Here is a 25,992-nt window from a genome sequence, read left to right as displayed (position 1 = left end):
TAACATCTATGTGCTGTAGATGTGGCCCTGAGATCTATAACACAGCATCATGAGGAAATCCCCCATGATGCACCACATCTGCGTTTTGGAACTGACATTTTCATACATTTCATATAGGGCCATAATATAAACCAAGACTGTTGCGAGGGGCCATCATGCCAAAAGAAGGGCTGCGATGACTATGAAACGTGACAGAAAAAAATCTAAAATAAATAAGTAACAAGGACACAATGAACCATACTGCATGGAATCAAGGATAGACATTAAGAAGTGTAAATATGGCATGAAACCTATAAAAAATCATTTTGCATTCATCTTAAATGAATGCATATCACAATAAAACTGTGGACATCAAAGGTAAAAAGGCTATTTATGTCAAAATACAATTTTCCTTCAACAAATTTTGAGGACAATACTAATGTAACTAATGTAAAATATAATATAAAAACTACAAAAATGTAGCCTGTATGTGCTGTATTTATTGTTGAACAAGTGCTGGCTAAAATGGAAACAGGATTTTAAAAAATGACGGAAAATGACAACTTATCAGTTGTATAGTTTTAATCTGACCCCATGAGGGCCACAAAAACACAGGCAAAGGGCCACATATGGCCCCCGGGCCACACTTTGCCCAGGTCTGCTCGCTTACATTTAGAAAACCAGTTTGCTCCGGTATATTCTGATCCATCAATTGACTTAAGCTTGGTAAGCAGCAATATGTCCTGATATATAGAATCCGGAGAGAAAAGTTGAGGAGCATAAACCAGCAGGATCTGCAGTAACAAGGTTTCCACCGGCCCAGACATCCATCTCCCTCCACTGGGCATGGCACTGACCTTTCTCTTTGTCGAGGGGGGGCAGGATGCTGTTGTCCCGGCACACCTTGAAGTAGATTTCCTGCTCCACGCTCTCTGGGATGGCTCCCTGGGGGATGATGATGCTGACTCCTGTCTCGATGGAGCTCAGGACTCCTCCGTTACAGTTAAAGATACCGCGGGCCGTGGCCACCACCGTGTGCCCTTCGTCTTCGTCATCATCATCCAGTGCGCTCGGGCTGCCGAAGCAAAGACAACATTCCTGTGAATAAACTGCATGTTTCCTTCACCAACTTTGTACATGACTGTATGTCGATTTATTATAGCTACAGCTCTGAACCTTTCCGTTTGTTGCTCCCCAGAGAACACAACAGAAGAGCAGCAACAGTCACCGGTTGCTGCTCTTCTGCTCTTCACAGTTTAAGTTGCCATCATGAGACTGACAACTTACTTCAACGCGACAGACGACACAAACACAAATTGCCAAGTAGTAAATTGTGTAGTTGACGGCAAAGACGCATTCTGATCAGCAGGGGGCAGTGTTCAAGAACAGTTTCATCACTGGAAAAGACGTTGCCTTCTGGGTGTGTGGGTGGCTCTAGCAGATGTATTGAACTCAGGCAATAGCCACACAAAGGCACATCATTAACATTCCAGTGTTTTTCGACCTGGTTTCAAAAAAGTGCTCCATAAAAAGAGTCGTTTTGAAAACGATGCCACATGCACATGCCAGGCCTGTAGATGCAAACAAACGAAGAAGACAGCATGACTTATAGGAAGCTTGAGCACTCTGATAGTGCAGTAGCACAACAACCTAACTGTGGAAACCGGAAGCTTTTAATATGAGTAAAGCTTAGCTACACATCAATTCGAAAATGTCATGTTGTTGTTTTCAGAGAACAGAACAGTGCAACCTATGCGAATTTCTATGGAATTCTTGGTTGTTTCTGGTTTGAGAAAATATACCTGGTTGAAGTATCAACTTGTGTTTTGACTTGCATCTCTGTCGAGTGTCCTTCTGAACTGTCAGCAGGACAGGCCTGTGTTTCACTCACAACGATTGTCTTCTGTTCATTTTAATGAACGAGAGACTCATTATTTTGTGTTAATACTTCCTCTTCAGCCGATGCCGAAGGAGCACTACTCTGTAGTCAGTCAAGAAGTGACAACTCACTGGGAGACAGACACGACAGATGGGATAGAAAGTAGTGGATACGATGTTGTAAAATGTACAGTATCCAGCCAGAATAGAATGTATGCAAGTGTGAGCGTGTGGACAATCGCAGGAAAGGTCCAAGAGGGCGGGGTAACAATTTGATCAGCATCGTGGTTTGAGGTTGCCAATACAATCCAAAACATTCTAACCACCTGTTCACCACCTAATACCACCTACTAACATTGACATGTAATGTTGGTGCTCTAGTTTTAAGTCCAAATAAAATCCCCAGCCCGTCACTCTGTGTGGGAGAGTGTTTCATGGATAACTCAATATGAGAAGGTCGCCTGAAAAGTGGCATCCTGCAGCTCAGGTGTTTTGTTATCAGCCTACCTGACTGGGATGGCCTTTGGGATGGCGTTGATGTTGTTGTGCTGGTATTTGAGCCTGCTGTCCATAGTGCGCGTGAAGGTGTCCAGGCCGCTGTCATGGTCCAGAGGCTGAGGGGACAGTTGAGGCTTACCCACGCTGTTGGGCTTGCTGAGGTGGTCTCCCTTCACCTGTGTGTCGTTGGGCAGCAGGTTGTGGTTGAACTTGGGGCTGTCAAACTTGCGCTCAAAGGGCCGTGCAGAGCTGGTGTACGGTTTGGGGACGTAGCGGTTGTAACTCATTGGAGTTGGAGCACCCAAGGTCTTCGGGGGAGCCGCATCGGTGCCGTTGACTGGGGACTTGTCTGGGAGACCCCTGGGAGGAAGGTAGCCAACCAGTGCCGTTTCATCCCTGCTGGATGGTCTGAGAGCTGCCAGATCCGGTTTTGGATTAGGGGAACCCAGCGGCTCAGGTATAGAGTTCACTGTAGGAGACGATTAATACGGTTAGATCAGAAATTTAGTGAAAGAAAAAAAAAACACAGTCAAATCAAGAGTTTAGTTGTCTCTCAGACCACCGTTTTTCTTGCTCTACTTTTATTCATTTTTAATTCACAATTTTACCAGCTATATTTTAATGATACAATAAACTGTGTTTCTAATTGTATTTAATGGAGCAAACTAAATTCCTTTTATTGATCAAAAACTGTGAAGAAAAAAAAGGCTTTATTTATGAGACAAGGATCAAGGGGAAAAACCTTACCATCAACTGGGCTGAGTTTGGGTAGCGTGCTTGGGGGGACAGCAGGTGGCCCATATTGTGACGGTGGTCCCATTTGTGGCATGGGTTCATACCGCTTCTCCACTGGACTGACTTTCTCGACAGACTCCACTCTGAAACAGAACATCGGATCAGATAGGAATGAGGACCTTCGTATGTTCTGACATCTCACCTGTTGTACGGGTACGACAGCTGAGATGGTTTGGGCAGGTCATGGAAGCGGTTGACACCAGGACCGGGCTGGCCCATGGCTTTGCTGTCGAAGCTCCGTCGGTCAAAGTAGGACAGCTGCTTCCTGTAGTACTCCTCGTCCTCATCCAGGTCGTAGTGGTTTGAGCGCACCATGTCGTCGAGTGGCTTGTGTGGCTTCTGTGGCTCCGGTGCTCTGCAAAGGAAAAACACAACTCAGTCCTATCTTAATGCAGATCAATTGCACATTTAAAACACTTTAATGACTAAATAAAGCAGAAAAACCTAGTTGCAAGTGTTAAATCAATCCATCCGTTGTGTTTCCAGGGCACCACTAGGTGGCCGTGTGAAACAATGAATGGACCACAAGCACTCTAAAAATCAGCTTGCCATAAGAACTACACACCGATAGCTGGACTTGTCTTGCTCCAGGTTGCTGAGGGAGTTTGCTTTGAGAACTGGACCAGGTGCACTCGCCGGTTTCGGAACATCTGCAGGCTGAAAAGTGGAGAGTAGACATCTTTAGCGCTTCCAGCACCATACAGACATTTGAGTTCACATGAGTGAACCGCATGCACATTCTGATGCTGTGTTGCATCTAACATCTCTTGCACAACAGATGGTCACGAGACAGAGGAACATTTTATGAAGCAAAGAACCGCACTTTCACATCTTGCAGTTCAGAGTCTGAATGACGCAGCTGTCGGTTTAATTCAAATCATTTGGCGCTTTGCTAATTTATCTCGCTTGAAGATTTTATAAATAGGAGAAGATGATATTTTAGGATTCAAGAATAAATCACACTCGTATCAGCATTGGAGATAGAAAAAAAATAGAATAGCGATAGAAATAAGATATTACCCTCAGCACTGACGAATCGCCCTCTTTGGCCCGGTCCATCGACACTGATCGTTTATTCTCAAACATCTTGACTCTGTTGAGGACCGACTGCGGTTTCATGGCCGGGTCCTCCTCATGCTCTTCCCGAGGAGGGGGTGGGAGAGGTTTAGAGCCTGGGGTGACTACAGGCTCACCTGGAGAGGTCATCGGCTCTGGTTTGGGAGGAGGAATGGCTGGTTCCGAGTTCATCATCGTCTCGTGCATCCCTGGTTTACCATAGGCGCGGGTTTGAGGCCCAGGAATGTAGGAGGACCTCAGACCCGAGTCTCCGAAATACTGCTTGGGGGGTTCAGGTGATCGGGGTGAGTTTATGGAGAAGCCGTGAGGTTCGGCTTCATAAGGAGAGCGTGCGTCGTAGCCTCCGGGGGGTGGAGGGGGAGGCGGCTCATCATAGCGGATGGGCCCGGGTTTGTGGCGAGGTCTGCCGTCGTACCCCACGGGTGAGGCCTCGTCATAACGTGACTGAGGGGGGCTATAGTCCCGCCCCGGTCCGTCCTCGTAAGGTGACCGGGGATTGTAGCTGACGGGCGGCTGGTACCCTGCAGGCTGGGAGGACGAGGTCTGCTGGTCGTAGTGGGGCCACTGGTCATTGTAATGAGGCACACGGCTCTCGTAGTGCAGATGAGAGTCAGAGTTGTGAGGCTTTGGTTCAGGGTAGCCCCCTCCGTCGTAACCGTAAGGCGGGTGGTCATAATCACGGTATGGCTGTTTGTCCTGGTACAGCGGCTGGTGACTGTAGCTCATCGACTGCTTCATGCCGTGGTTGATCCTCACCGGCTCCTCCATGTTGTACAATTCTTTCTTGTACATCTGTGAACAAATGATCTAGAGTCAATGTATCTGGCAGGTAGTGGGAATGTTTTAGGGACCGACTGACCCACCACCGAAGTCATTAGAAAGACACTTTTCACATACACTGCAAAGATTACAAGCTTGCCTCAAAAATGTCAGACGGCAAAAACAGAAATGACTTCTTTCATCCGAAAGCAAGACGTAATTTTTGCAGTGTAACCACAACAGACTTCAGTGCAAATTCAAAGGCACATCTTCAAAACATTGTTAAATACTTCCATCATAAATCAAGTTAAAGTGCAAGTTAAACAAGCCAAGTGTCCTTCACTCTAAAGTATTTCCCTGAATGCCTGTTTGACAAGACGCCTTTCAAGAATGTTGCCCATTCACAAGTCCATCTCCGAGTTTCAATGATGAATAATGACGGTGACAAGCAGTTAGCACATTTCTGAAAGGCCTCGTTTCAAACGTATGATGTGTAGCCTGGAGACAGCAAATCTCATCACAACTCTTCCTTCACATGAAGGTTCATTAAGAACTCGAGAGGCTTCTAGTAGATTTCAGTGTTTGAGATCACGTAATTGGATTTGTTTCCAGGGGTACTGTCTGCAGGTTAGCCTTCATCATGCAACCAACATTCAGTTTGCATCTAATGCAAGGTCCAACTACTGGCACTACAACGAACCAAACAGCTACTGCTGTGATGCCACCGTTGCTACTGACTGTTGTCTACAGAAGAAAGTTAAAGCTGAAAGGAAACAAAACCATTAGGAGCCATGCAAAGGAAATTAGAGGCCACATTTAGGGCTGTTTGTGGACGTCTTGGCCCTGGCAGAGACTCAGAAGTACCGATCCGTCTGGTCTCCCAGCCCACTGTGGTGCATGTGGACCAGTCTGTCACACATTTTCTCTGGGAGCCAGAGTGGGCGGCGGGCTCAGAGAGTCACATAGTGTGGGCATGTCATGCAGAGAGCGAGTGGTAAGCATGTGCGAGAAGACAGGCAGTTAAAACAGCAGGCGGGGGGCCCAGGCCCGGTCCAAGTGGCTGGTGAAACAGCGGGTACCTTTGGTTCTGGACCAGGAAGTCCAGATGGGTGGGGTTCATGTGGTGGTGGTGGAGGTGGTGGCGGTGGAGGCAGGGGCTGAATAAGCTCAGGGGCAGGACTGGGGCTGCTAAGTGATTCAGCCTGAGGAACAGCGGCTGAAGCTGACGGCTCCTCTAGGTGCGTACCCTCTAGCTGTACAGGCTGCTCAACAGAAGGGGGCGCTACCACCGGTGGAGGCAACGAGGGCAGGGGCAGAGCAGCCTCATCTTGCTGTGAAGTATTGTTAAGAGACATTGAGACAGCCTGAATGCAACAGATTACAGCTCAGCCCGAGTTCGTTTCTGTACACACTATTATCGACGAGCACGAGATCATGTGAACTACATGTAACAAGGAAGCTATTTTCACTGCAGTCTATTTTTCTGAACATCCTTTTTCTGGAGGAGACCCGTACCTGCTGTGGAGAGGGCATCTTGAACCCAGTGGGGTCCATGCGGCCAGCTGGGTCCGGTTGCACTGGGTGCTGGTATCCAGGGTAACCGGGCGTATCCTGAATGACGGGAGGGTCTTCTCGAACAGGTTCAGAAGAGCGGGTGATGGCGGGCTCCGTGGGTAGACCCACTTCGTCGTTGAGGGTCTCGTCGAGCTCCTGGTCGGTGTACGCGCCGCCCTCCGTGTCCGTGTCTTCGTAATCAGAGGTGTGTCGGCTGTCAGTGCTGTACATGGAGTACTCGCTGCCGGGGGCTGAGAGGTAAGACAGGCGATCGTCATGGATGTCCAGATCATCCTCCGTGGTGCCGTCGGCCTGAAGAAGAGAAGGACGGCATAGAAAAATCCTGGTTTAATTCTAATCCATTAGACACGTCGACAAGCTCTGAACCCTGCGGCTAAAACAACAATATCACTAATGTATGGATTTTTATGGGCTAGTGAGCGTCAACCACCAAGATATTTAGTATCTTCGTATCAGACCAATGAAATCATTCCGCAACTGCTTTTTGAGTTGTCAGCAGCAAGGAGCTTCCAGAACCCGGAATACAGACAGGCAAAAGAGGCACATTGAGCGCTTTAATGTAAATAAAAACCTTGAGTTCTACAAGACCTGGTTACACAACTCTCAATGAAATGAATTCAGCCTGTCTATTGTGAAAATGCGTTTTAACCTGGAGCACACCCAACTGCACGTAACATTTAGCTGTAAACGTGCCATTCATTGTTGTACCTCACCTTGCCCTCCGACACCCACACCAGCTGGTTCTGCTGTTGCTGAATAGTCTCTTTGAGAGCGCCGTACCAGCCTTCGTTCATGTTGTTCAAATTGATGGTAGCTGACGGAAACAAATGGAAAAAATAATTATAAAACTCGACATTCTCAGCGATCTTGCTTCTAAAATCTCTTACTTGTAAAGAGGTGATGGTTATTCTTCCTCAGCTTGATGGCTCGCTCGTACAGCTTTCTTGCACTCTTCCTGGACTCGGGGCACAGTCTGGTCCTCATGTTTTTTACACCCTGTTTGTTATCAGGATTCAGGAAGACGACGATGGGGTACCACTGAGCGTAGTTCAGTCTGTCTACAGCGTTGGGCGTGATGTCCAGCACAGCGTGTTTGTCCTACAAGAAGAGCAAAGGAGACATTAAGACCGCTCACCCGGGGTCGTTGAAATGAAGGAGAAAATCTCACTCTGTCAATGATTTGCTTGATTGTGTGAAGACGGATGATTCCTGAACTGCGCTGGTCTGTTCCAGCATCTCTTGGCTCACTCTCTGGAAGAGAGAAATTATAGTTTAACACAGCATCAATAACATGATTCATAGATATAGAACACAACATACTTGCAAGCTCAAACAGATCAGGTTCTTCTCTGGAGAGCTTTTCTCTGGCAACATCGGCGATAGGACCAAATATGACGACAGGTCTCAAGAAGCCCGCTGTGTAAAGGAGAATAAAGTGTATCTTAGTGTTTCTTTACTTGATCATCGGTGCAACTTCAAATGAACTGAACTGAGTCAAAAAGAATTTCAGGTCACATCTCACCCTCTCTCAGAACGACCCTCTCATAAGCTGGGAACTTTGTTTGAACTGGCTGTGAGGAAAGGTCTTCTCTGCTCTTCCTAAGATTTCTTTTGGAGCTGCGAAGACCACGAAACCTCCAGAAGTCGGCCCTGTCGCCTCCCGCTGTTTTTGGAAGAGTGTACTGAACACTTGACAGCTGCTCAGCCCTGTGGTCACAGAGGGAGGAATATTAACCAGAAATATGGAGGTTGAATTTTGATTTAGGTTATGACAAAGTAAAAATTACCAGAATTTATACAAAACTGACAGATAAGGAGTCAAGACTGACAATAAAACAAACACACTGAAGCAAACAGAATAAATATTTGACCGTCAGTCAGTCTTATTGCCACAGATAGGCTGCTTCAAACTTTCTTGACAGAAAAAGACCTCATTATGGCATTACTTAACCTCAACGTGAGGAAAATTTTGAATTATTTTAAGTAGAATGACTTTTAGCCTGAAAGAAACAGAGGAGAGATGTTAACCTGTTTTTGTTGGGGATGATCCCTCGCTCAACTTCCTGGTGGTTTTTGCCGATGCGGATAGCCAACCAGGAGCCAAGCTTGCCGTTGTAGAGTGTGTCCACGACCCGGAACACCTCGCCCTTGTTAAAACTTAACCCGTACGGAGATTCCTTCTCATACTCAAAGTGGGTCCGGATGTAGAAGGAGTCGCCAACGTCGGACTCCACGATCCGACGATAGACTGGACGGGACGGAGTGGTGCGTCAGTTCACAACAGAGATTAAACATGAATCACTGGTTTATCACATTCACTGACCATCTTTCTTCTTCTGGGCCAGAATGGTCACCTCTTCACCTTTAGGGAGGTCAAGAAGGAACAGCACCGCCTCCTCTCGAATTATATTTGCAAAATCAACATTATTTACCTGGAATGTAAAACATTTTCAAGTTATTTCAGGTATTCTTCAGGACAGTCTCATGCAGCCAGTTTGTTTTCTCTCTGGCGTTCATGCACACTGAACGCTGGGCAAGCACATAAATCAGTATTTAACATTGCTCTTCCTGTTCTTCCCATTGTCGTGGAAACTGCAGGTTTTCCTGCACAGTGTGACCCCAAATGGAGGAGGTTCACACTGAGATATATGGCTCTGCAGACAAACATGGAGACACAGTCTGTGTTTGCGTGTGATCCCTCAAACCATTGCTAAGAGACAGGCGTGTACGTTTCATGACAGTGAAATAAAGCCAATGCACCTAATACGCATGTTGACCTTTTTACTAGAGGCAAAGTGACAGACTATCTGATTTGAGCTGTGCTGATTGGATTGTGCAAATTCATGGGAACGAAAAAATTACCCTTTTCTGCTTGTTGAACAAAGCATGACAGCTAATTACAGATCCACAAAAAGTGCATTTCCTTTTTGCACAAGACTGAGCGCATTGAAAGGATCATGTGACTCCTAAAATGAAGTGTGGAGAGGGACAACGTGAATTCTAGCCACAGATTCTTCTCACCGGGCAGGGTCGTCTCTGCTGGGGGAGTGGGGTTTGTATCTTTAGCGGTTTACCTTAAAAGTCCTGCTCCACTGATGGGTCACACTTCGCTACATGTTGAAAACAGCTTTAAAAACTCCCCCGTAGGCTTGGAAAATATTGGCAAACGGGGTGAAATCTCAGCATTGGGGGGCAAAAGATTCCCACAGTGCTCAATGAGATGGGTCATCTGACAAGTTAACTAAAAAATCAATAACAAAAACCCAAACAAAAAATGTTCAGATAGTGAGGGAAATAAAATGGAAATATCACGTATCATAAATGTATTTTATGTCAGCAGCAGCCATCAGAACACAGCTGTTATACACTGCATTCACAAAAGTGTCATTGAAGTAACAAGCATACAAACAAGACTGGTTTAAAAAAAAAAAAAAATAACAGGAAGCGTCCCTACCCTGAGAATTTGGTCACCCTCCTCCAGGCCTTCCTTCGCGGCCGGGCTGTCCTCAAGTACTCCAGCGACAAAGATGCCCACATCATTCCCTCCAGCCAGCCTGAGCCCAACGCTCTCCCCCTTTTTGAACTTCACCAGCTTCATGCTTGGCCTGATGATTTGAGCACAAACAAAGAAGTCACACTGACTTTCTCTGGCACAGAACCGTTGGGATTCCCATCCCCTCCAATGAATATTGCCATTAATAGAAAATAAGTGAATGCTGGAGCACATCCAAGGTTTATTTGTCAAGAGGTTCTCCCAGTAGAAGCTGATGAAATATGAGGAAGTTATTATTCTTTTTTTGAACAAGAATTGGATTTTACAATTTTCAGCAAGTGACAAAAACAACTTCAGTCAAGTGTTCGTGCTGATAGTCCTCCATCCAGTATTTGAAAGCAGCTTATTTAATTGCCGGCAAACCCTGACCGTGCAATGAAATACATTGACACGATGAATTATTTCTTAGCCTCGTGGCAGGATGTGCACGGGAGGATTTTGAAAGCTGTCAAGATGAGCCGCCGCGTGTGTGACCTGCAGCTTACATTTTCTCACAATGTCTTTTTCTGGCTCAATATAACGTAACTGCCAGCAGTAAGTTGCTCACAGAAGGTCAGATGGTAATTCCTACTTTTTTAAAACATGTTACTTAACATGTTTACGTTGGATGGCGTGTACTATTTTGTCCACTTCATTACCGTAAGATGCTGTCATCATGGGCAGCGCTTGGCACTGGGGCATCAGAGGGACTAACTGGCAGGTCCACGTCTGGCTGTCCCGGCTGAGCATACACCGGCTTTGGCTCTGGAAACAAAACACGACAATTGCTGAGTTAATACTTTCACACAAAATATTGATTCCATTATTTTTTTAAGAAAAACACAAGTAACAACACAACAGTTCAAAGACACACAGGCCAAGTATCATCTCACACTTCCTCACACTCGTGCACTGCGGGCACACACTGTCCTGAGCAGGGAGGTCAAACAGAAAGGCAGCAGAGTGCTGCAGGCTGGAGGGGCGGAGCGGGGGGGGACGTCAGACTCCATCAACTCATATGGTTTATTTTCACTTGGCTCGGGGCAAACTAAGCCAGGCTCAGCAGGCGTCTGGTTTTAACTTCTTTGGCATTTGTGCTTTTAAAAAGGGCAAAAAAAATGACTGGATCACACAAGATCTTATTTAACCATTTTGTGCTCAGTTAATCTTCTCCGCCAAATACCTGCCTGGTGCCCTTGTTACAGTGGCACTTGCAGCATGCTATAGTTCATAAAACAAATTAGGGTAACAATGTCATTCTTGAGAGCTGGAGCTTCTTACCTGGAAGTGGTGGAAGCTGTTTCTCCTCTCTGGCGATCGCCGGCTCCTTGGGTTTGGGAAGAGGAACTTCCTCTGCTACCTTTGCTGGCGTGGAAGCTGCTTTTGAGACTCGCTCGTCATCGCGACTTCTGTGACTGCAGGCGCAAAAATATTACGAGACAGGATTCTATAAATAGTGTACCTCAGAGATGTAAAGCTAGCGGGCACAGGGAGAACACTCAAGGATACATAATCTGCTCTGGAATAAGCCCAAACCAGACTCCAGGATTTGACTTCAAATGCTGTGGTCACTGAATTAAAATACAAAGATGATCTGAAGTAGCATTTCAGTCCTGAAGGTCACAGCTTGATCTTTTATCTGCTCTATTTTAAGAGCTCGATATCTGAAGGTGTCGGAGCGGATTATGTCCTCTGTTTGAATTTAAAAGTAAAATTCTGGAATAAGGAGTTACACCTCTTCAGAGGCATCTGACAACAAGCTAACATGAGTTTTTGTTTGTTCAGCATCAACATTTTGATAACAAGGCTTGCAACTTTTATAAAACTTATATAGGCACACCTTTGTCAGTAACAGAAGTATAAAGTGGAGCAAGCACTGGCGCAAGACTGCTGAAATTAACAGTGCAAATTTATTACAATTTATTACACTTCTGTTCTTTTCTAGAGCTCAATATGATGAAAATAAATGTTTAAATGAGGAGAAAGTCACATGGTTAAAGTGGCATTTTGGAAGAAGAATTCATTGAAAATGTCATCACAGTTCTGAGGGGAACACGAGGGTGAGTTATTTCTCTACATACTATAAACTCAGGTCTGACTATTTAGGGGAAATGCGAAAAGGACGTGAAACTTACGGTATTCTCCAACTGGTGATGTAATGATGGAACAAAAAAAAACAATTGAAAAACACAGCCTATTGATAGATAACCTGACTGCATGCCCTTTCTTGCCTCTATTCCTGCTGGAAATGTAAATTTCCTGGAGGGAGTCATCCCAAAGGGATCAATAAAGTCTAGTCTAAGTCTAAGTCTAAGTCCAATCCGACCCAGTGATGCAACTGCTTGAAACTTGAAAACAGCCCATTTAGTTTAGCAGTGCAGATCAGTGGCGCTAAAGGTAAATAACTATCGAGTGCTATCAAGTTTACATTTAAGTGTAATGAGCTATCTTTAAACAAGATTTAATTTTGGACAAGTGCTGAATGAGTCGATGGCTGGTATACACCCAAAAAGAAAATCAAAAGTTGAAAGTTCTCCTCAACCCCTTGAACGCCCGACCACGAGAGACTGATGGAGGTTGTGGTGTGACAACAGGATCACAGTGGGTTCTTGGAGGTTAATTAGTTTCTGAACACTTGCTATGGATCAGCTCACAGTCCAACGTGCGACTCGGCTGATCTTCGGTGACACTTGTGGTTTTGCCGTGCCGGACTTAAGACAAACAAGACGTTCCTTTATTTTTCGATCTATGTCTTACCTGCCGTTGCTGATTTGAGGTGGTGAGTGCCTGGAGTGATCCGAAGGTTCAGATCTTCTGTCCGGGGATCGAGAGCGACTGCTACGACGTCTTTCATGTGATCGATTGGAATGGTCTGACGCCAGAGAATGGATATCTGAAATGTCTGACATAGGCATGAGTCACTGTTTAAAATCAACAGCCACGGCAAAAACTGCTGATAAAGCAGATTCTCACCATCTCTGTCCGAGGCGTTGGCTGAAGGAATGCTGTCATCGAGGTCAGGGATGTTCAGGAGGGTTGCCCTTTCGTCTCTCTGAACAACCATTTTTAGCTTGCCCTTCGACCTTTCTATCAGCTTCTTAGCATCTATCAGGGAGAGGTTTTCCGTAACTGTGCCATTTATCTGAGAGAAAGAGAGGAGGAAAACAAATCATTACTTTCCATTAGTAAAAGAAAAACGTGTACTCAGTGGAGTTGTGGAAAAGAGCTTGTTTTCTCCCAAATGGCTCGAGATTTAATTAAATTATAGAGCATGACAATGAAGAGAAGATAAAGAGGTTCTTCATCATGTTAAGACTGAAAGTTTAACCATTTATAATCGTTGTGATGCAGATTCTTTTAGGAACCTGGGTCCGTATTTGTCCTTCTGTTTGTTGTTTACACATAAGGGAAAAAATGTGTGAACATAACCCGGCATTTCATTCATATTTTATGTGCGGATATTGCTCTTGTCTCCCTTTCTCACCTTCAATACGACGTCCCCTTCCTGGATGTTGCCGTCCCGTGCTGCGAGGCTCTCAGGGGAGATGTCCTTGACAAAGATGTGGCTGGCCAGGCGCAGGCCATATTCTGCTTACAATGTGAACGACAGCAACAAAGACAATGTTAGCACAGAGATCACATGACTCCGCCACATTCAACAAACTTGCAGGCTGCAGCTTCCACATTCGGATTAACAGCTGAGATTAAAAGGAGCTTAATTGCTTTTTTACTTAGATTTCCAGACTTGAGATTTTGCAGTTGCTGGCAATTTTGGGTTTGGATGTTGACCAAGGGTCATTTAAAGTTTCTTTATTTTAGATCTTAATAAACTACCAAAACTTTATCAATATCTGTAACTCAATATTACCAACTACAACTTCAAAAAGCAGGAAGTGGTTGTCGATTGGTTGCGCTCTATCAACACACACACAGTGATTGTGGATGAATTGGTAAAGTCACAAGGAGGACTTAACTCATTTCAGGTCAGTTAAAATAGGTCAACGAAATAAATTCAATTTGACCAGCTTCATCGTTTTGGTTTTTCTCTCACTATGTATTTGTTTTTTATTGGTGAGAAATCTCACCTGAAGAGATTCATTTTAAAGAAATTTTAAAACAAATGTTGAAGAAAATGACTTGCACATGATGAGAGTGAGATCTGCCAACCACAAACGGAACTAGGAGATATGCCATCTTCCCGGACTTATTGAGCCTCACCTTCATTTTTGCGGGATTTGACAAGCGTAACTTTAGCAGGACGTGGAGGTAAGTTGTGCGAGCGGTGGTCGGACCTCGGGGAAAGACTCCTCTCCCGTGATCCGCTTCGTTCACGTTCTCTGTCTCTTCGCCCGCTGCTTCTTCCGCTGCGTCTGCCAATTGCGCCGCCCACTCCACTGTAGGCACCACTGCGTCCGCTCCGCGTCTCGTAGATCTCTTCATCATAGCTGTCCTCTTCCTCGTCGTGCTCTGACATAGTTTCCCGTTCCCCGAGGCGACCCATTGGGACGTGTACCTTCCTCTTCCGTCTGATGGTCTGCCAAAAAGACATTGAAATATCTGAAGAGTCTGACCACCAATCAGTAACGGTGGGAAGAATCAATGAGTCCACAGTCAATTGTGAAATATGAGAGACGCCTGAGGCAGTGAACTTTTACTGTCTTACTCGGATTAATATACAAACTACGTCTCTTCCTCTGACCTTCTACAACTCTTGACTTTGCTTCACTCTGCCTATAGTAAGTCATTCTTAGATTTGACTTACAATTTTGGCAATTTTCCCACTTTTGCGGAGCTGCTGGACTGCGTACGCATGCTCCACATTATCCATGGAGACCGCGTTGACCATCACGACCCGGTCATTTTCCCTAGTGAAAAGACAGAGAGGGCTGGAGTCATTCTGGTGCGATCCAGTCATTTAATACAGATCACGTGCAATCAGATATTGCAGCCAATACTGGGGGAGTAACTTACTGAAGAAGGCCTTCCGCCGGGCCGCCTTTCAATACATCGGAGATGACAATGGAGGTCTCGCCACTCTGAAAATGAGGGTTATCCCGACCTCCTGATATGGCTATCCCGAAGCCAAACCCTGGTGCCTGTTAAAAGAAAAAAAAAACAAGAAAAACAAGATGTTCAATAAAGTATCTTAATTCACCTCAATTCTCAACACAAAATATAACCCAGTCCTGCTGTTGGCTGAGCCAAGGCACACGTCATCACAGTCTGAACTAAGTGACATCTGGTTGAGGTAATAACAGTGCCAAAGGTGTTGCTAAAGGGTAGCAGTGTTAACTAACTACACCAAACAGTGAGAAACAGTTACATAGCTCTGGCGTTGAGCTATGCTGCTACAGGTTTCCGCAGTTCCTTAAGCTATTAAGAGAAATAGCAGAAATAGTTTTCAGATGGCACACCGTTTGTTTTACTGTTAATTGTTAATAGAAGACATTTCTGACATTGAATCAATAATGTGGTTTTTTTTATTTATTCTAACACCAATCTAACCTGTCTTTTCACATAAGAGTATTTTCCAACGTATAGAAAGTGTGTTATTGATGGGAAAAACAAGCAAGTGAAGCTTGTTAACAAACACCTTCATAAACACACTCTTAAATAGATCACTTTGTTCAATGGATCACAGAGCCCCAAAAAAAATCCATTCAATTTTCCGGACATGCAGAAGTGGGATGATAACACAGCAATCTTCAGTCACAACAGCACTGCAGCGGTAAGAAGGGTGACTAGGAGACGAGAGGAAAGGACTATCACGGGTCAAGACGACAATCACCAGAGCGCAGAGATAAATGTTTAAAAAAAGACTCACCCTGTGTAGTGTAACTGTGTGCTGTTCCCAAATGACAGTCTCCTCCATAGCTGCGCTCTGAAAGAAACAGAAACAAAACTTCAACATGTGCCAATACATTACAATACAGTATAATGAGCCTGCCCTAAAGGAAAGCAAAAAGCAACAAGATAATTTTAACATGGATGTGTAAGTGTACATCAATTCTCACTGCATGAATGTGGGGAGGAAAAAACAAAGAAACAGACTCTGCGCAGCGGCTTTGCAATGCATGAACAAAATGTCTCAGCAAGTTAAGAAGCAAAGCACTGCAGATCTCTGCTAAGCAAGACCACAGTGACCACTAATGCACTCCAGTCCCCTCGCAATGAATCCTAGAAGATTCCCTCGACCCAGAACACCACCAAAATTGAATCATCTATTCCCTTCACAGAAATCTGTAACAACTTGTCTCCATATTCTTACTTTCTAAGAATAAGAACAGATCAAAAAGCTATGAGACAGAAATACTCTCACCAATATAGTCACCAACTAAATTGAGCTGATTTGATGTACTTTAGTGTTTTGTTTTTTTTTAAGAAGGATTGGGTTTGCATTTTTAATCCTAGTTTTAATTGTGGGTCAGTGTGTACGTGCCTGTAAGGTATGCATTTACTGTATCTGATTCGCTGATCTGTTTATTACTTGAGTTATTTTGCCACCAGACAGAAAAATATAGTGGCAGAGATCAGAAAACAGGCCACCGTGTTGAACCAATGGATGTCATTGTAGGTGAGTAAATCATGACCCAGTCCTCCAAATTAGGTTGTCCCATTGGTGTCTATGAAGCTGAATGATGTTCTGTGATAAGCCAATTTCAACCTGAACCACCTGAACCGACTGAACGATCAGTGGCACTGATCTGGTTGGACATCCTCTGCAGACTACCACACGCAACTGAATCATTCACCAAATCAGAATCTCTGACAAACAGCTTCTCTTTCTTTGTATCACGAGGCACACAAAAGATGCAGTAGTAGGGCCTTGCTATAAACAACCCGACTACTCCAACCATCAATGAAATCAAAGTACGATCTCGATCACGCGGCAGCGAGGACGAGATGAAGGTCGACTCTTTCAGCAGCACCTTTCATTTTATCTCAACTCTGCTTCTACATCATTTCACCTCCACCACAATCTCACGACACATTAGGCATTCAATGGCTGCACATAAAATACTATCAGCTCCCTCCCTTCGGACCAAATTACAACACACATCACAGCACCTAATGCAATAAGCCCCATTTGTCATGCAAATTGATCCCGGGTCTGCGACCTTAATCGCTCAGACAATCACCTATTTCCCTCCTGGTTTGCTGGTAATTTCTCAGACACCTCGACTGTATGACTGCCCCAGCAGAAAAACACAGTGGGGAGAATTACCTCACATTGCAACACTTAGTACGTGATGGAAGAGGAGGGTGGGGTCTGACAAACTGCATCATTCTCGTGAGGGCAGTTCTGAACTCCTGCCTGCCATTCTACTTTAATCTTGTTGTTCAGTCAAAATTGCATTAGGTTTTCAACACATTTTAAGTTTAAAAAAGTCAAGATAGCAAGGTAACAAAGGTATCAAAACAAATGAGAAATAAATCACATTCAGTATGAGGTGCGAGCGAATCTGTCTGATAATATTGTCATTTACAGTCAACAACATCTAGTTTTACTACCAAGTTAAATGACCCATTACCAGTTCAGGCAGTACATTTTAGACTGTAATAGAGAAATAAGAGATGTAGCAACACTTTATCCCTTATGTTTAGGGTCAATTAATATCAATAGTAGTCTGAAAACCACCTCCTGATGTCTGAGATTAGCCCTTCATCGACTTCTTTTACCATTCAATGACTATTTTACCAAGAGTAAGGCTGCAGCTTGGAGAAAACTGAGGAAAAAAAATCAGACTTGAATGAGCAACTCCGACAAACTGTGCACAATCACAAATAGAGATGTCTATAAACAACACTAATGTTTTATGAATCTCATACACACCATGCCCATCAGTTCTGATGGACAAAGTGCCTTATAGTTGATCCCAATTTCTTTTACAGCTTCGAAAAAGGAACTAGACAGTGACAGACAAAAGTATGAAAAAAACTTTATATTAAAAGGGTAAACAGAATCCTGACAAGTGTGACATCAAAGTAAGAGAGGAAATGCACACCACTGTGAAGCCCATCATTGCACATTCAGTGAGAGAATGAAATAAAGCATGAAGTGAGAGTCCCACACGACCTCCCCCTTTTGGATTTAGGAACACTTAGTACTCACACGCACGCGCCCGTGCATGCACACGCACACCTTTCTTTCAAGTTGATGGGATACTGTTTTGCTCCGTCTTCCTGCCAAGCTTGTTGCTCTGGTAACTGAGGGGAACAGTGCGGGGTTGTTCAAGTGGTCTGACATTTCAAGACTGTGCCTGAATGTTTCTCCAAAACCGGGGGAGGTTCAAACCAGACCCAATAGAATTAATTTGGGAAACAAAAGGCCTTTTTGCATTTTAGACTTAAGAGTTCTAAATGTCGCTTTATACACCTCATACTGTTTTGAGTTCAAAGCAAAGACTTGCTGGTGGGTCTCTGTCTGGACTAATCAGAAGTGGTGAGAGGTGGTGTTTGTAGATTTGTCCTCTTGTTTGGATGGGATTTCTATAATTTAAAAAAGCTTAATGAGAAAACAGAGTTGTGCTGTCTCTCTGCGTGAGTGACAATAGATAAAATGTAAGAGTAACAACATGGCCTGGCTCGTGAACACACACACAAAAGAACACAGCGTGTTCTTTCACAGCTCAGAAATCAGAAAACCGACTCTGCCTTCAGTTGCCACTCATTCCTTTGGAATTAGGAAAGGAAAGGAATGGTGCTCGGCAGTAATACTAAGAAACCCGGCCACAAACTTCTACAGAACCAAATAAGGCTGTCAATGGAGTAACATTTTTAATCTTGCTTAATCACACGGAGTTAACTTGCAATTTATCGCAAATGAATCACATAAAAAAAAAAAACAACTGTTCTATATGTAACTTTAAGGACAATTTCATCAACGCAGGAGTTTAATTTGCGGTTAATCGTGACTTAAAATTACACACACACACACATATATATATATATATATATATATATATATATATATATATATATATATATATATATATAAATATATATATATAAATATATATATATATATATATATATAAATATATATATATATATATATATATATATATAAATATATATATATATATATAAATATATATATATAAATATATATATATATATATATATATATATATATATATAAAATATATATATATATATATATAATTTGATTATAAATATTGAGTTGAGTTACAACACAAATATAATATTTGTAATTAGATAAAAGAAAGAATTGCCACCACAACTCAATACATATACATACAATACATATTTTAGGCAAATTGGAAGTAAAAAACAACATTTTTGTGAGTAGTTAAAATCACTTTGTTCATGTAATCAATGAATGTGAGACGTAATACTATCAGTATGGAATAAAAAGGTAATTTCCTCACAACAATACTTCAACTTGAGGCACTTTCAGTCCAATAGCTTTGACTAGCTCGGACTTTGCTATTTTGATTTTGAGTAATAAAGTGATGTTGTATAAGTGAATTGTGTAGAATAACACAATACAGTGTTACGGCTAAACAATCACGACACACCACCATAGCTTAAATGAGACAATACTGTGATATGTCATAACGCCATCGCATCGTGATGCACGTCATACCATGAGGTTCTTGCCTACACTCATCCCTACCGACCACGGTTTTGTGTAAGCAAAAACGTACATTATGAACACAATCCATGAGTCGCACAAAAGAAAAATACAACCGCAGGTTTGTCTTCAGGCTTATTGGACATCTGAAGATAAAAAAATGCTGTTGACTGTAGGAAAACTGGCTGACGCTTCATTAAACCACAGAAAGCATTTAACCATGTCAGAAAAAAAAGACAAAAGAAACAGAGCTCCATCGCATGACTTGAGATGTAAACTCAGCACAACTCCTGCACGCAGTTGCTAAGTAAGTCGCATCAGCATTCAGCGCCTGATGAGTTTTTGTGGCTGGGATGTGTGCACCCTTTATGGGCACAAACAACCGGTGCCAACATAAGCCTCATGCCACAAGCCGGAGCCAAGGCTGGCAGCAGCGCTGCAGAGGGGACACACCATGGCGGTTGGGTCATGCTTGGGGGATTACAACCAGGCAACTTGAGAGCCAACACCAAAACACAGATGGACTAAAGCACAGATGGATCTCACAGCTGAGATATGAAGAAAAAGCTGGGGCACACAACAAAAAGGGTATCCGGAAATAAATCATAACAGACACAATTATTCTCCAGAGCTGGGAAAGAAGTGAGAAACTAGTATCTCATTTACACTCGTGACAAAACAACAATCAAATTAAAGAACATATTTTAACAACAGGCCATTTTACTGTATTAAAGAGTTTGAACTGCGTGATATTAGATTGTACAATTAGCATTTTGTTCCAGCATTTATCAGGAGGAAAAAAATGTCAAAAACTATGTCAATGGAGTTGCAGCAAAAAGTCCTCAATTCTGTTTCAAATTCTGGAGAACACAAACAGCATCATCTCTAACTAGTTCATTACTTGTACGCATTCATGCGTTTTATTATTCACAGTATCAAATTGAGGACACAATATGCTCATTACTACAATCTGATGTGTGCGACAATTCTGCTATACTAACATATAAGAGACAAACAAAAGATTTTGGGGCATTTTACAGGCAACTCGTGGAGAAACATAATAAAGGCCATTAACAAAATGTCTGAATTTACATACCTGCATTTGGTACGTTGCTATTTGACCTCTTGTGTTGCTCACAGTTCACATGTTAATGTACACGGTGTCTAGCAAGACAAGGACCCAACATATGCTCATCAAACCATGGCTAGTTTATGATTATTAAGCTAATAATAATAACACACCATCCCAATATTTTTCCGTGGAATTACACCTAGACAAAGTAGTTTAGTGTTTTAATGAGAGCAGAAAAAGATGTTTTTCCATTCCAGCAGAGATGTCGCTTCATTTCCAATTAGTACCCAGGATGAAGTGTATCAAGTAGTTTCTTTTTTCCAGCAGAAAACACAATTTATTTTTGGGTCTGCATCAGTCAGATTGGGTTTTTTTCCCTGTTATTAGATTTAGAAGTAGTACATACTATGTAAATAATTAGAAGCAGATGTTCTACACTGCAATCAAAATGTGTTCATTTAACATTTAATAACAAAAATAATCATCATAGTGTCATATATTACAAACACGTGTCAGTAAATACCAGGCTGTGTCAGACTTTACTTTGAGACAAATTGTGATTGTACTCATGGGAATGATCAGCCAAATATTCAACACGGATTTGGGGAAAGTCTTGGTGCCTTCTGGCAGAACACACTTTGGCTGTTGGCTGGTCTTGTGACAGTTCCTTTGAAATTCGGAAATGTATTTGGCTGTGAAAGTGAGAAACCCATCTACAAGCGGTTACTGTGAGCCAAACCATATTCTTCTCAGTCTGCAAGCACAACAAGAAGAACTGCAATCCCCCTGGACTCTGAAACAATCAAACAGCAAATTGTTTTGCTGCTAACTAAAGTGTAAAACAATTAACATGAATCCAAACACGGCAAACATTTACATTTCATCAAGACTTACACTGATGGTAGCATCACTGGAGGAGAAAAAGTGCAGGATCTCACTTCAGCGGAAAAGCAAGACGGCTATATACAGCATTACAGTCTTCAGCTCTGAGTCAGAGAATGGATTTTGTGCTTGAGGATGGTTTAGGGATGAGGCACAAACTTATTCAATTCTGACCGCTCAGGGACCAGAAGAGACAAAAATAGTCCTCATTAATTCTGCCATTGTGACGCTGCAACAGAGTGATTTAAGGTAAACTGGACCCATGAACACCGAAGAACATTTAACAAGCAGATTGTCAGCCACAAGCAACAACTCTTGGCAGCGAAAATGAATGATTTTTTTTCCTTTCTTCTTCCTTCATTTCAATCCAACATTTTACTCCTTACCTTCCATCAAGCCACCAATTCCCACATTACATACATTGCATACCTTGAAAAACAGTTATTTTGGGACAGGAGTGGTCTTGCCATTTGTCTTTCTGCTTGGATTCACTCAAATCCATTTCTTCACAGGAGATTTAAAAAAAAAAGTGCTTTTGCTACACGGACAGCGGGTAGTAGAAGGAGCAAAGGCGGAAAGAGCTGTCATTATGGGCGAGTAATTGGAAACATTATTGGCTTATGCAAGAACGGAGATGTTCTAAATGGGTCACGGGTGCAGTTTGTTGGATTTGTAAAGGTGAAGTAAAATAGAACGGTAACACGACAAATCTCTCCAGCCGACTGTGAAGGCACCTCAAGCAGCTTTACTGCTGTTAAATATTAGTACACTGTTGTTTGTTTATTAAAATGACAGTAGTAGCAGGTCGAACCACTGCTCATTTAACCTGAAGAAATGTACTGTAGCACTTTATTTTTGTTTTCACTGGATCTTTACTTTGGAAAAACAAAACCCTCCTGTCTACCGTCTACCTGACCTACTTTTTATAATATTAAAGTACAAATAAAAAATAAACAAAGGTGCACCAACATTCATGCTGGTTGAATTAATATTCGACCTGGCTGCACTTTATTGAAGAGGTTTACTTGCTTAACCCAAGCTAAAGTGTAGGTTGCCCCTATATTCAAATAAAACAGGAATTAATTTGGCATTAACTGTTGGCTTGTATGTATCCAGTAATTACAGTATTATTCCCTTACAAGAAACGACACAAATCTAAGAAACTTTATCTTCACCATTCTAGTACCCAGGTCATTATTTCACGGTTACAAATACACTTACAAACTACTCAATGAATTTCAAGTCATTGAATTGTGTCCAAATAAATTTAACTCATGTCGAGAACTACTGACCACTGACTTGTATAGCTAATGTGAAAAAAATCAAAATTACATTATCTTCATGGTTCATGCTTCACTACTGTGGCAAAGTGCACAAACTTAAGAAATATCTTTTATATGTACCGGATATATATATAATACTTGAATGATTGCATATGAACATTAAAAAACACTGCAGGTACTCTTGTTGTTGTCAACTTGTTGTTGTGAACAGTGGGTGTGGTTAAAGAAATTGCAATTCATTTTTTACATAAAAATCTAACCGGCGGATCTTGCTTTATATATTTTTTTAACATATAAATAACTGCTGTAGCTGTAAAGAAGGCAATGCTGTCTTAACAGCAACCTTTTGATCCCAGGTCTTCCAAACTATGTTTTTTCAAACAAGCTCGACAGTAACATCAATCTAGCCGGGTTCTAGATGTACGAAAAACAAATTAAAGTTGATGTAGAATTACCCGACAATAACCAACCTGCAGTAAACAATCTGGAGTCCATCAGAACGCAGAGTGAGTTGCACTGCAGCCAAAGATGAAAACAACAACAGAATCTCGCTCCTCTGTGGCTGCTGGCTGTGAAGCAGCGAACAAGTAGGAGCAAATGATTGATCACTTCAGAAATTGAAAGCGAAGAGCAGGAAAGTGCTGACATCTGCTAAAGCGCCCCACAGAAACATATTCATGTGTTAATTAGGACTCATGACTGAACCGGTCGGGGGTTCCGCAGGCAAATAAGAACAAATACATATCTGACTCCTGATGTAAAATGGTAAGGTAAGTGGGAAATTAAGCTCAGCATTGAACTTTACCTCCAAGTATCATTGGCTATAAAACTCAAGCACGGCTGACTCAAACTTACAGATAATCAATTTGCAACCTGATGAGTTTTAATGGGCCAAGTAGGCTTTGTTTGTCACTGTTTAAAGCGTTGAATTGGAAAATACTTACGTCAGTTCATCCTGCTGACTAGACGGCAGAAAGACTTGAGACCTCCAACTACTTCGTAGCAAATCCGGCACGAGATTCCTGCAGATGCACATGAACAGTGCCAGTGCATGACCGCATCAATCACCACTGGGGGGGGGGCGACTTGCCCCCTCCTTCTCTTCCCTTTCCTACGCTCAGAAAGGACTGCAAATACCAACCCAGGTGAGAGGTTGTGAAACACGCCTTGTAGTTTCCTCCTCTTCACACAAGTCACCGTCTCCCACCAACATCTTCAAAATAGTTGACCTCCCTCCTCACTCTCGGGAAGGAAGCAAATCCCTCCTGGTTTGGCAACAATCTGTGTGGGATCTGCAGTCCCACTACAGCACGGGACTCCTCTCTACTAGCGAACATCCATCCGCAGTGTAAAGTGCTGTATCGGACTTAACCCTCCAGCTTCCGGGTTGCACTACAGCAGAATCTATCAGTTCTCCTCACACAGGACACACTCATTGTATTCATCTTCAGAGACTGAACACCACACAAACACACACTGGACTATTGTGTATTAATACCAATGTGAATAGACTGTTTCATTAAAGTGCTGAATATGTGTGGAAAAAATTAACTACTGTACAAATCTGTGAAGTTGAAACCGAACAGACTCCTGCAGCTGTTTCATTGCCATGACGACAAGCAGGCTAGATCTATAATTAGACACAAGTTGTGCAGATCAGAGGGCGTGAATAAGGAGAAAACCTTAGATTTATATTCTTAAAACTCAGCACATGCTATGAACCAATAACAAGGGTGCTATTGTGACTTTCTGCAGCAAAGCTTCATATGACTAGGTTGTGTCCATACTTCTGTGTTTTCCAGTTCATGCATGCAGCAGGAGGATTGGCCTTTAAGTCAAACAGTTTTTGGATTAGCTTCCTCATTTAGTAGTGTTTAGGTCAATCCTGAAAAAATAAACAAGGTTAAATTCATGGTCTCACAACATTTATGGTCTCTACAACAGTAAGCACACTGCTATGAGTGCAACACTCTTTGCTAAAGCTATTGCGCATTTGATTTGATCTCAGTATTCATAGATAAAGAATCTGTGCTCATGCATACAGTATGGTGCAGCAAGAATTCAAAATAGGCAAGAAGATGTAGTAAGTTCACACATACATCACACAAGTGTGAGTGCAGGTCAGTGATTGTACTAGGATGCAAGTCACTTATTTCTATTGTCGAATTAAGTTACATTCAAAAATGGGGCAAGATTAATAATTGACAAAAAGAGTACTAATATGAACACTTGTAAACATGTTGGCTTACTTGAATGAACAGAATATTTAACAAATCCTCACGAAACGTTTAACATTTCTCTCCACATGGCAGCAACATTTGTATGCATGAAGCAGGCGTATTCCACCTCTCCACATGGCAGCAACTGCTCCAGGTCACATTGAGAACAAAGGTGAGAACGTTAATACTACCCTCCCTCAATGCACTTAACAGCACATCGTCTAAAAGACTGATCTGAAAAAATAAACGTTAAATAAAATAACATAATACTTCACGTTTATATGTTCAGTATTTTCATTTGACCTTGCAGCATTTATGTACAACGTCGTTTCATACCTACAATATATGTCACAACACCATGTCCCAAATATTTGTGCTGTATTTATTTCAGGAAACATATCCAAGGCCGGGTTTGTCAGCAACACCCACCTTACATTGGGGATCTAATGATCACGTCAGACAGGCCTGACACACTCTGAGTCACAGCTTTGCAAAGGGGACAAGTTAAATTTACATCCCTCAGAGCAGTGTGTGACAGAAGTGACGGATTCCACACATAGTTAGCTCTCTCTGCTGCACCATGCCCACTGGCTTTCTTTCACATCAGCTCACCAAAATGCATCACAAGATGGCAAAATGTAAATCCTCATCTACAGTCCAGATCATCTGCTCCCATTTCTGCACATGGTTTCATTTTTTTAAATCACTGCTGCACGTTAAAACAAAGCATTCACACAGTACTCGAGTGAATGTCTTGCTTGAGGAACTTAGTTTTGACATTTTGTGTAAATACTCACGGCCATTTATTGTCTATTTCAAGTACTCTCATAATAAATTAAATAAAC

The 25,992-nt window shown here is 42.6% G+C and overlaps 1 protein-coding gene across 16 annotated transcripts in view; it reads right to left on the bottom strand.

The window, feature by feature from the left end:
* Positions 1-25,992, bottom strand: part of tjp1b (tight junction protein 1b) — an 80,989-nt gene that overhangs the window by 3,725 nt on the left and 51,272 nt on the right. For 6 of the 16 annotated variants that reach the window (XM_053885476.1, XM_053885480.1, XM_053885481.1 and 3 more), the window contains 26 exons: positions 15,918-15,974; positions 15,065-15,189; positions 14,856-14,958; positions 14,312-14,627; positions 13,578-13,684; positions 13,067-13,235; positions 12,851-12,995; positions 12,229-12,240; positions 11,375-11,508; positions 10,753-10,858; positions 10,016-10,166; positions 8,885-8,993; positions 8,590-8,809; positions 8,084-8,268; positions 7,882-7,977; positions 7,730-7,812; positions 7,449-7,659; positions 7,275-7,375; positions 6,502-6,852; positions 6,066-6,317; positions 4,171-5,019; positions 3,716-3,807; positions 3,293-3,505; positions 3,103-3,233; positions 2,365-2,824; positions 837-1,054 (listed from right to left, as the gene is read on the bottom strand). In XM_053885476.1, the coding sequence (XP_053741451.1) occupies positions 837-1,054; positions 2,365-2,824; positions 3,103-3,233; positions 3,293-3,505; positions 3,716-3,807; positions 4,171-5,019; positions 6,066-6,317; positions 6,502-6,852; positions 7,275-7,375; positions 7,449-7,659; positions 7,730-7,812; positions 7,882-7,977; positions 8,084-8,268; positions 8,590-8,809; positions 8,885-8,993; positions 10,016-10,166; positions 10,753-10,858; positions 11,375-11,508; positions 12,229-12,240; positions 12,851-12,995; positions 13,067-13,235; positions 13,578-13,684; positions 14,312-14,627; positions 14,856-14,958; positions 15,065-15,189; positions 15,918-15,974 (4,996 nt within the window). Of the gene's footprint in view, positions 1-836; positions 1,055-2,364; positions 2,825-3,102; positions 3,234-3,292; positions 3,506-3,715; positions 3,808-4,170; positions 5,020-6,065; positions 6,318-6,501; positions 6,853-7,274; positions 7,376-7,448; positions 7,660-7,729; positions 7,813-7,881; positions 7,978-8,083; positions 8,269-8,589; positions 8,810-8,884; positions 8,994-10,015; positions 10,167-10,752; positions 10,859-11,374; positions 11,509-12,228; positions 12,241-12,850; positions 12,996-13,066; positions 13,236-13,577; positions 13,685-14,311; positions 14,628-14,855; positions 14,959-15,064; positions 15,190-15,917; positions 15,975-23,872; positions 24,344-25,992 lie in introns of those variants that run through there. The other 10 variants (XM_053885477.1, XM_053885487.1, XM_053885478.1 and 7 more) reach the window with 7 other exon arrangements.

This window comes from Synchiropus splendidus, chromosome 14 (assembly GCF_027744825.2).
Source record: "Synchiropus splendidus isolate RoL2022-P1 chromosome 14, RoL_Sspl_1.0, whole genome shotgun sequence".
NCBI lineage: Eukaryota > Metazoa > Chordata > Actinopteri > Syngnathiformes > Callionymidae > Synchiropus > Synchiropus splendidus.
This window is presented reverse-complemented; position numbering and strand designations above follow the sequence as displayed.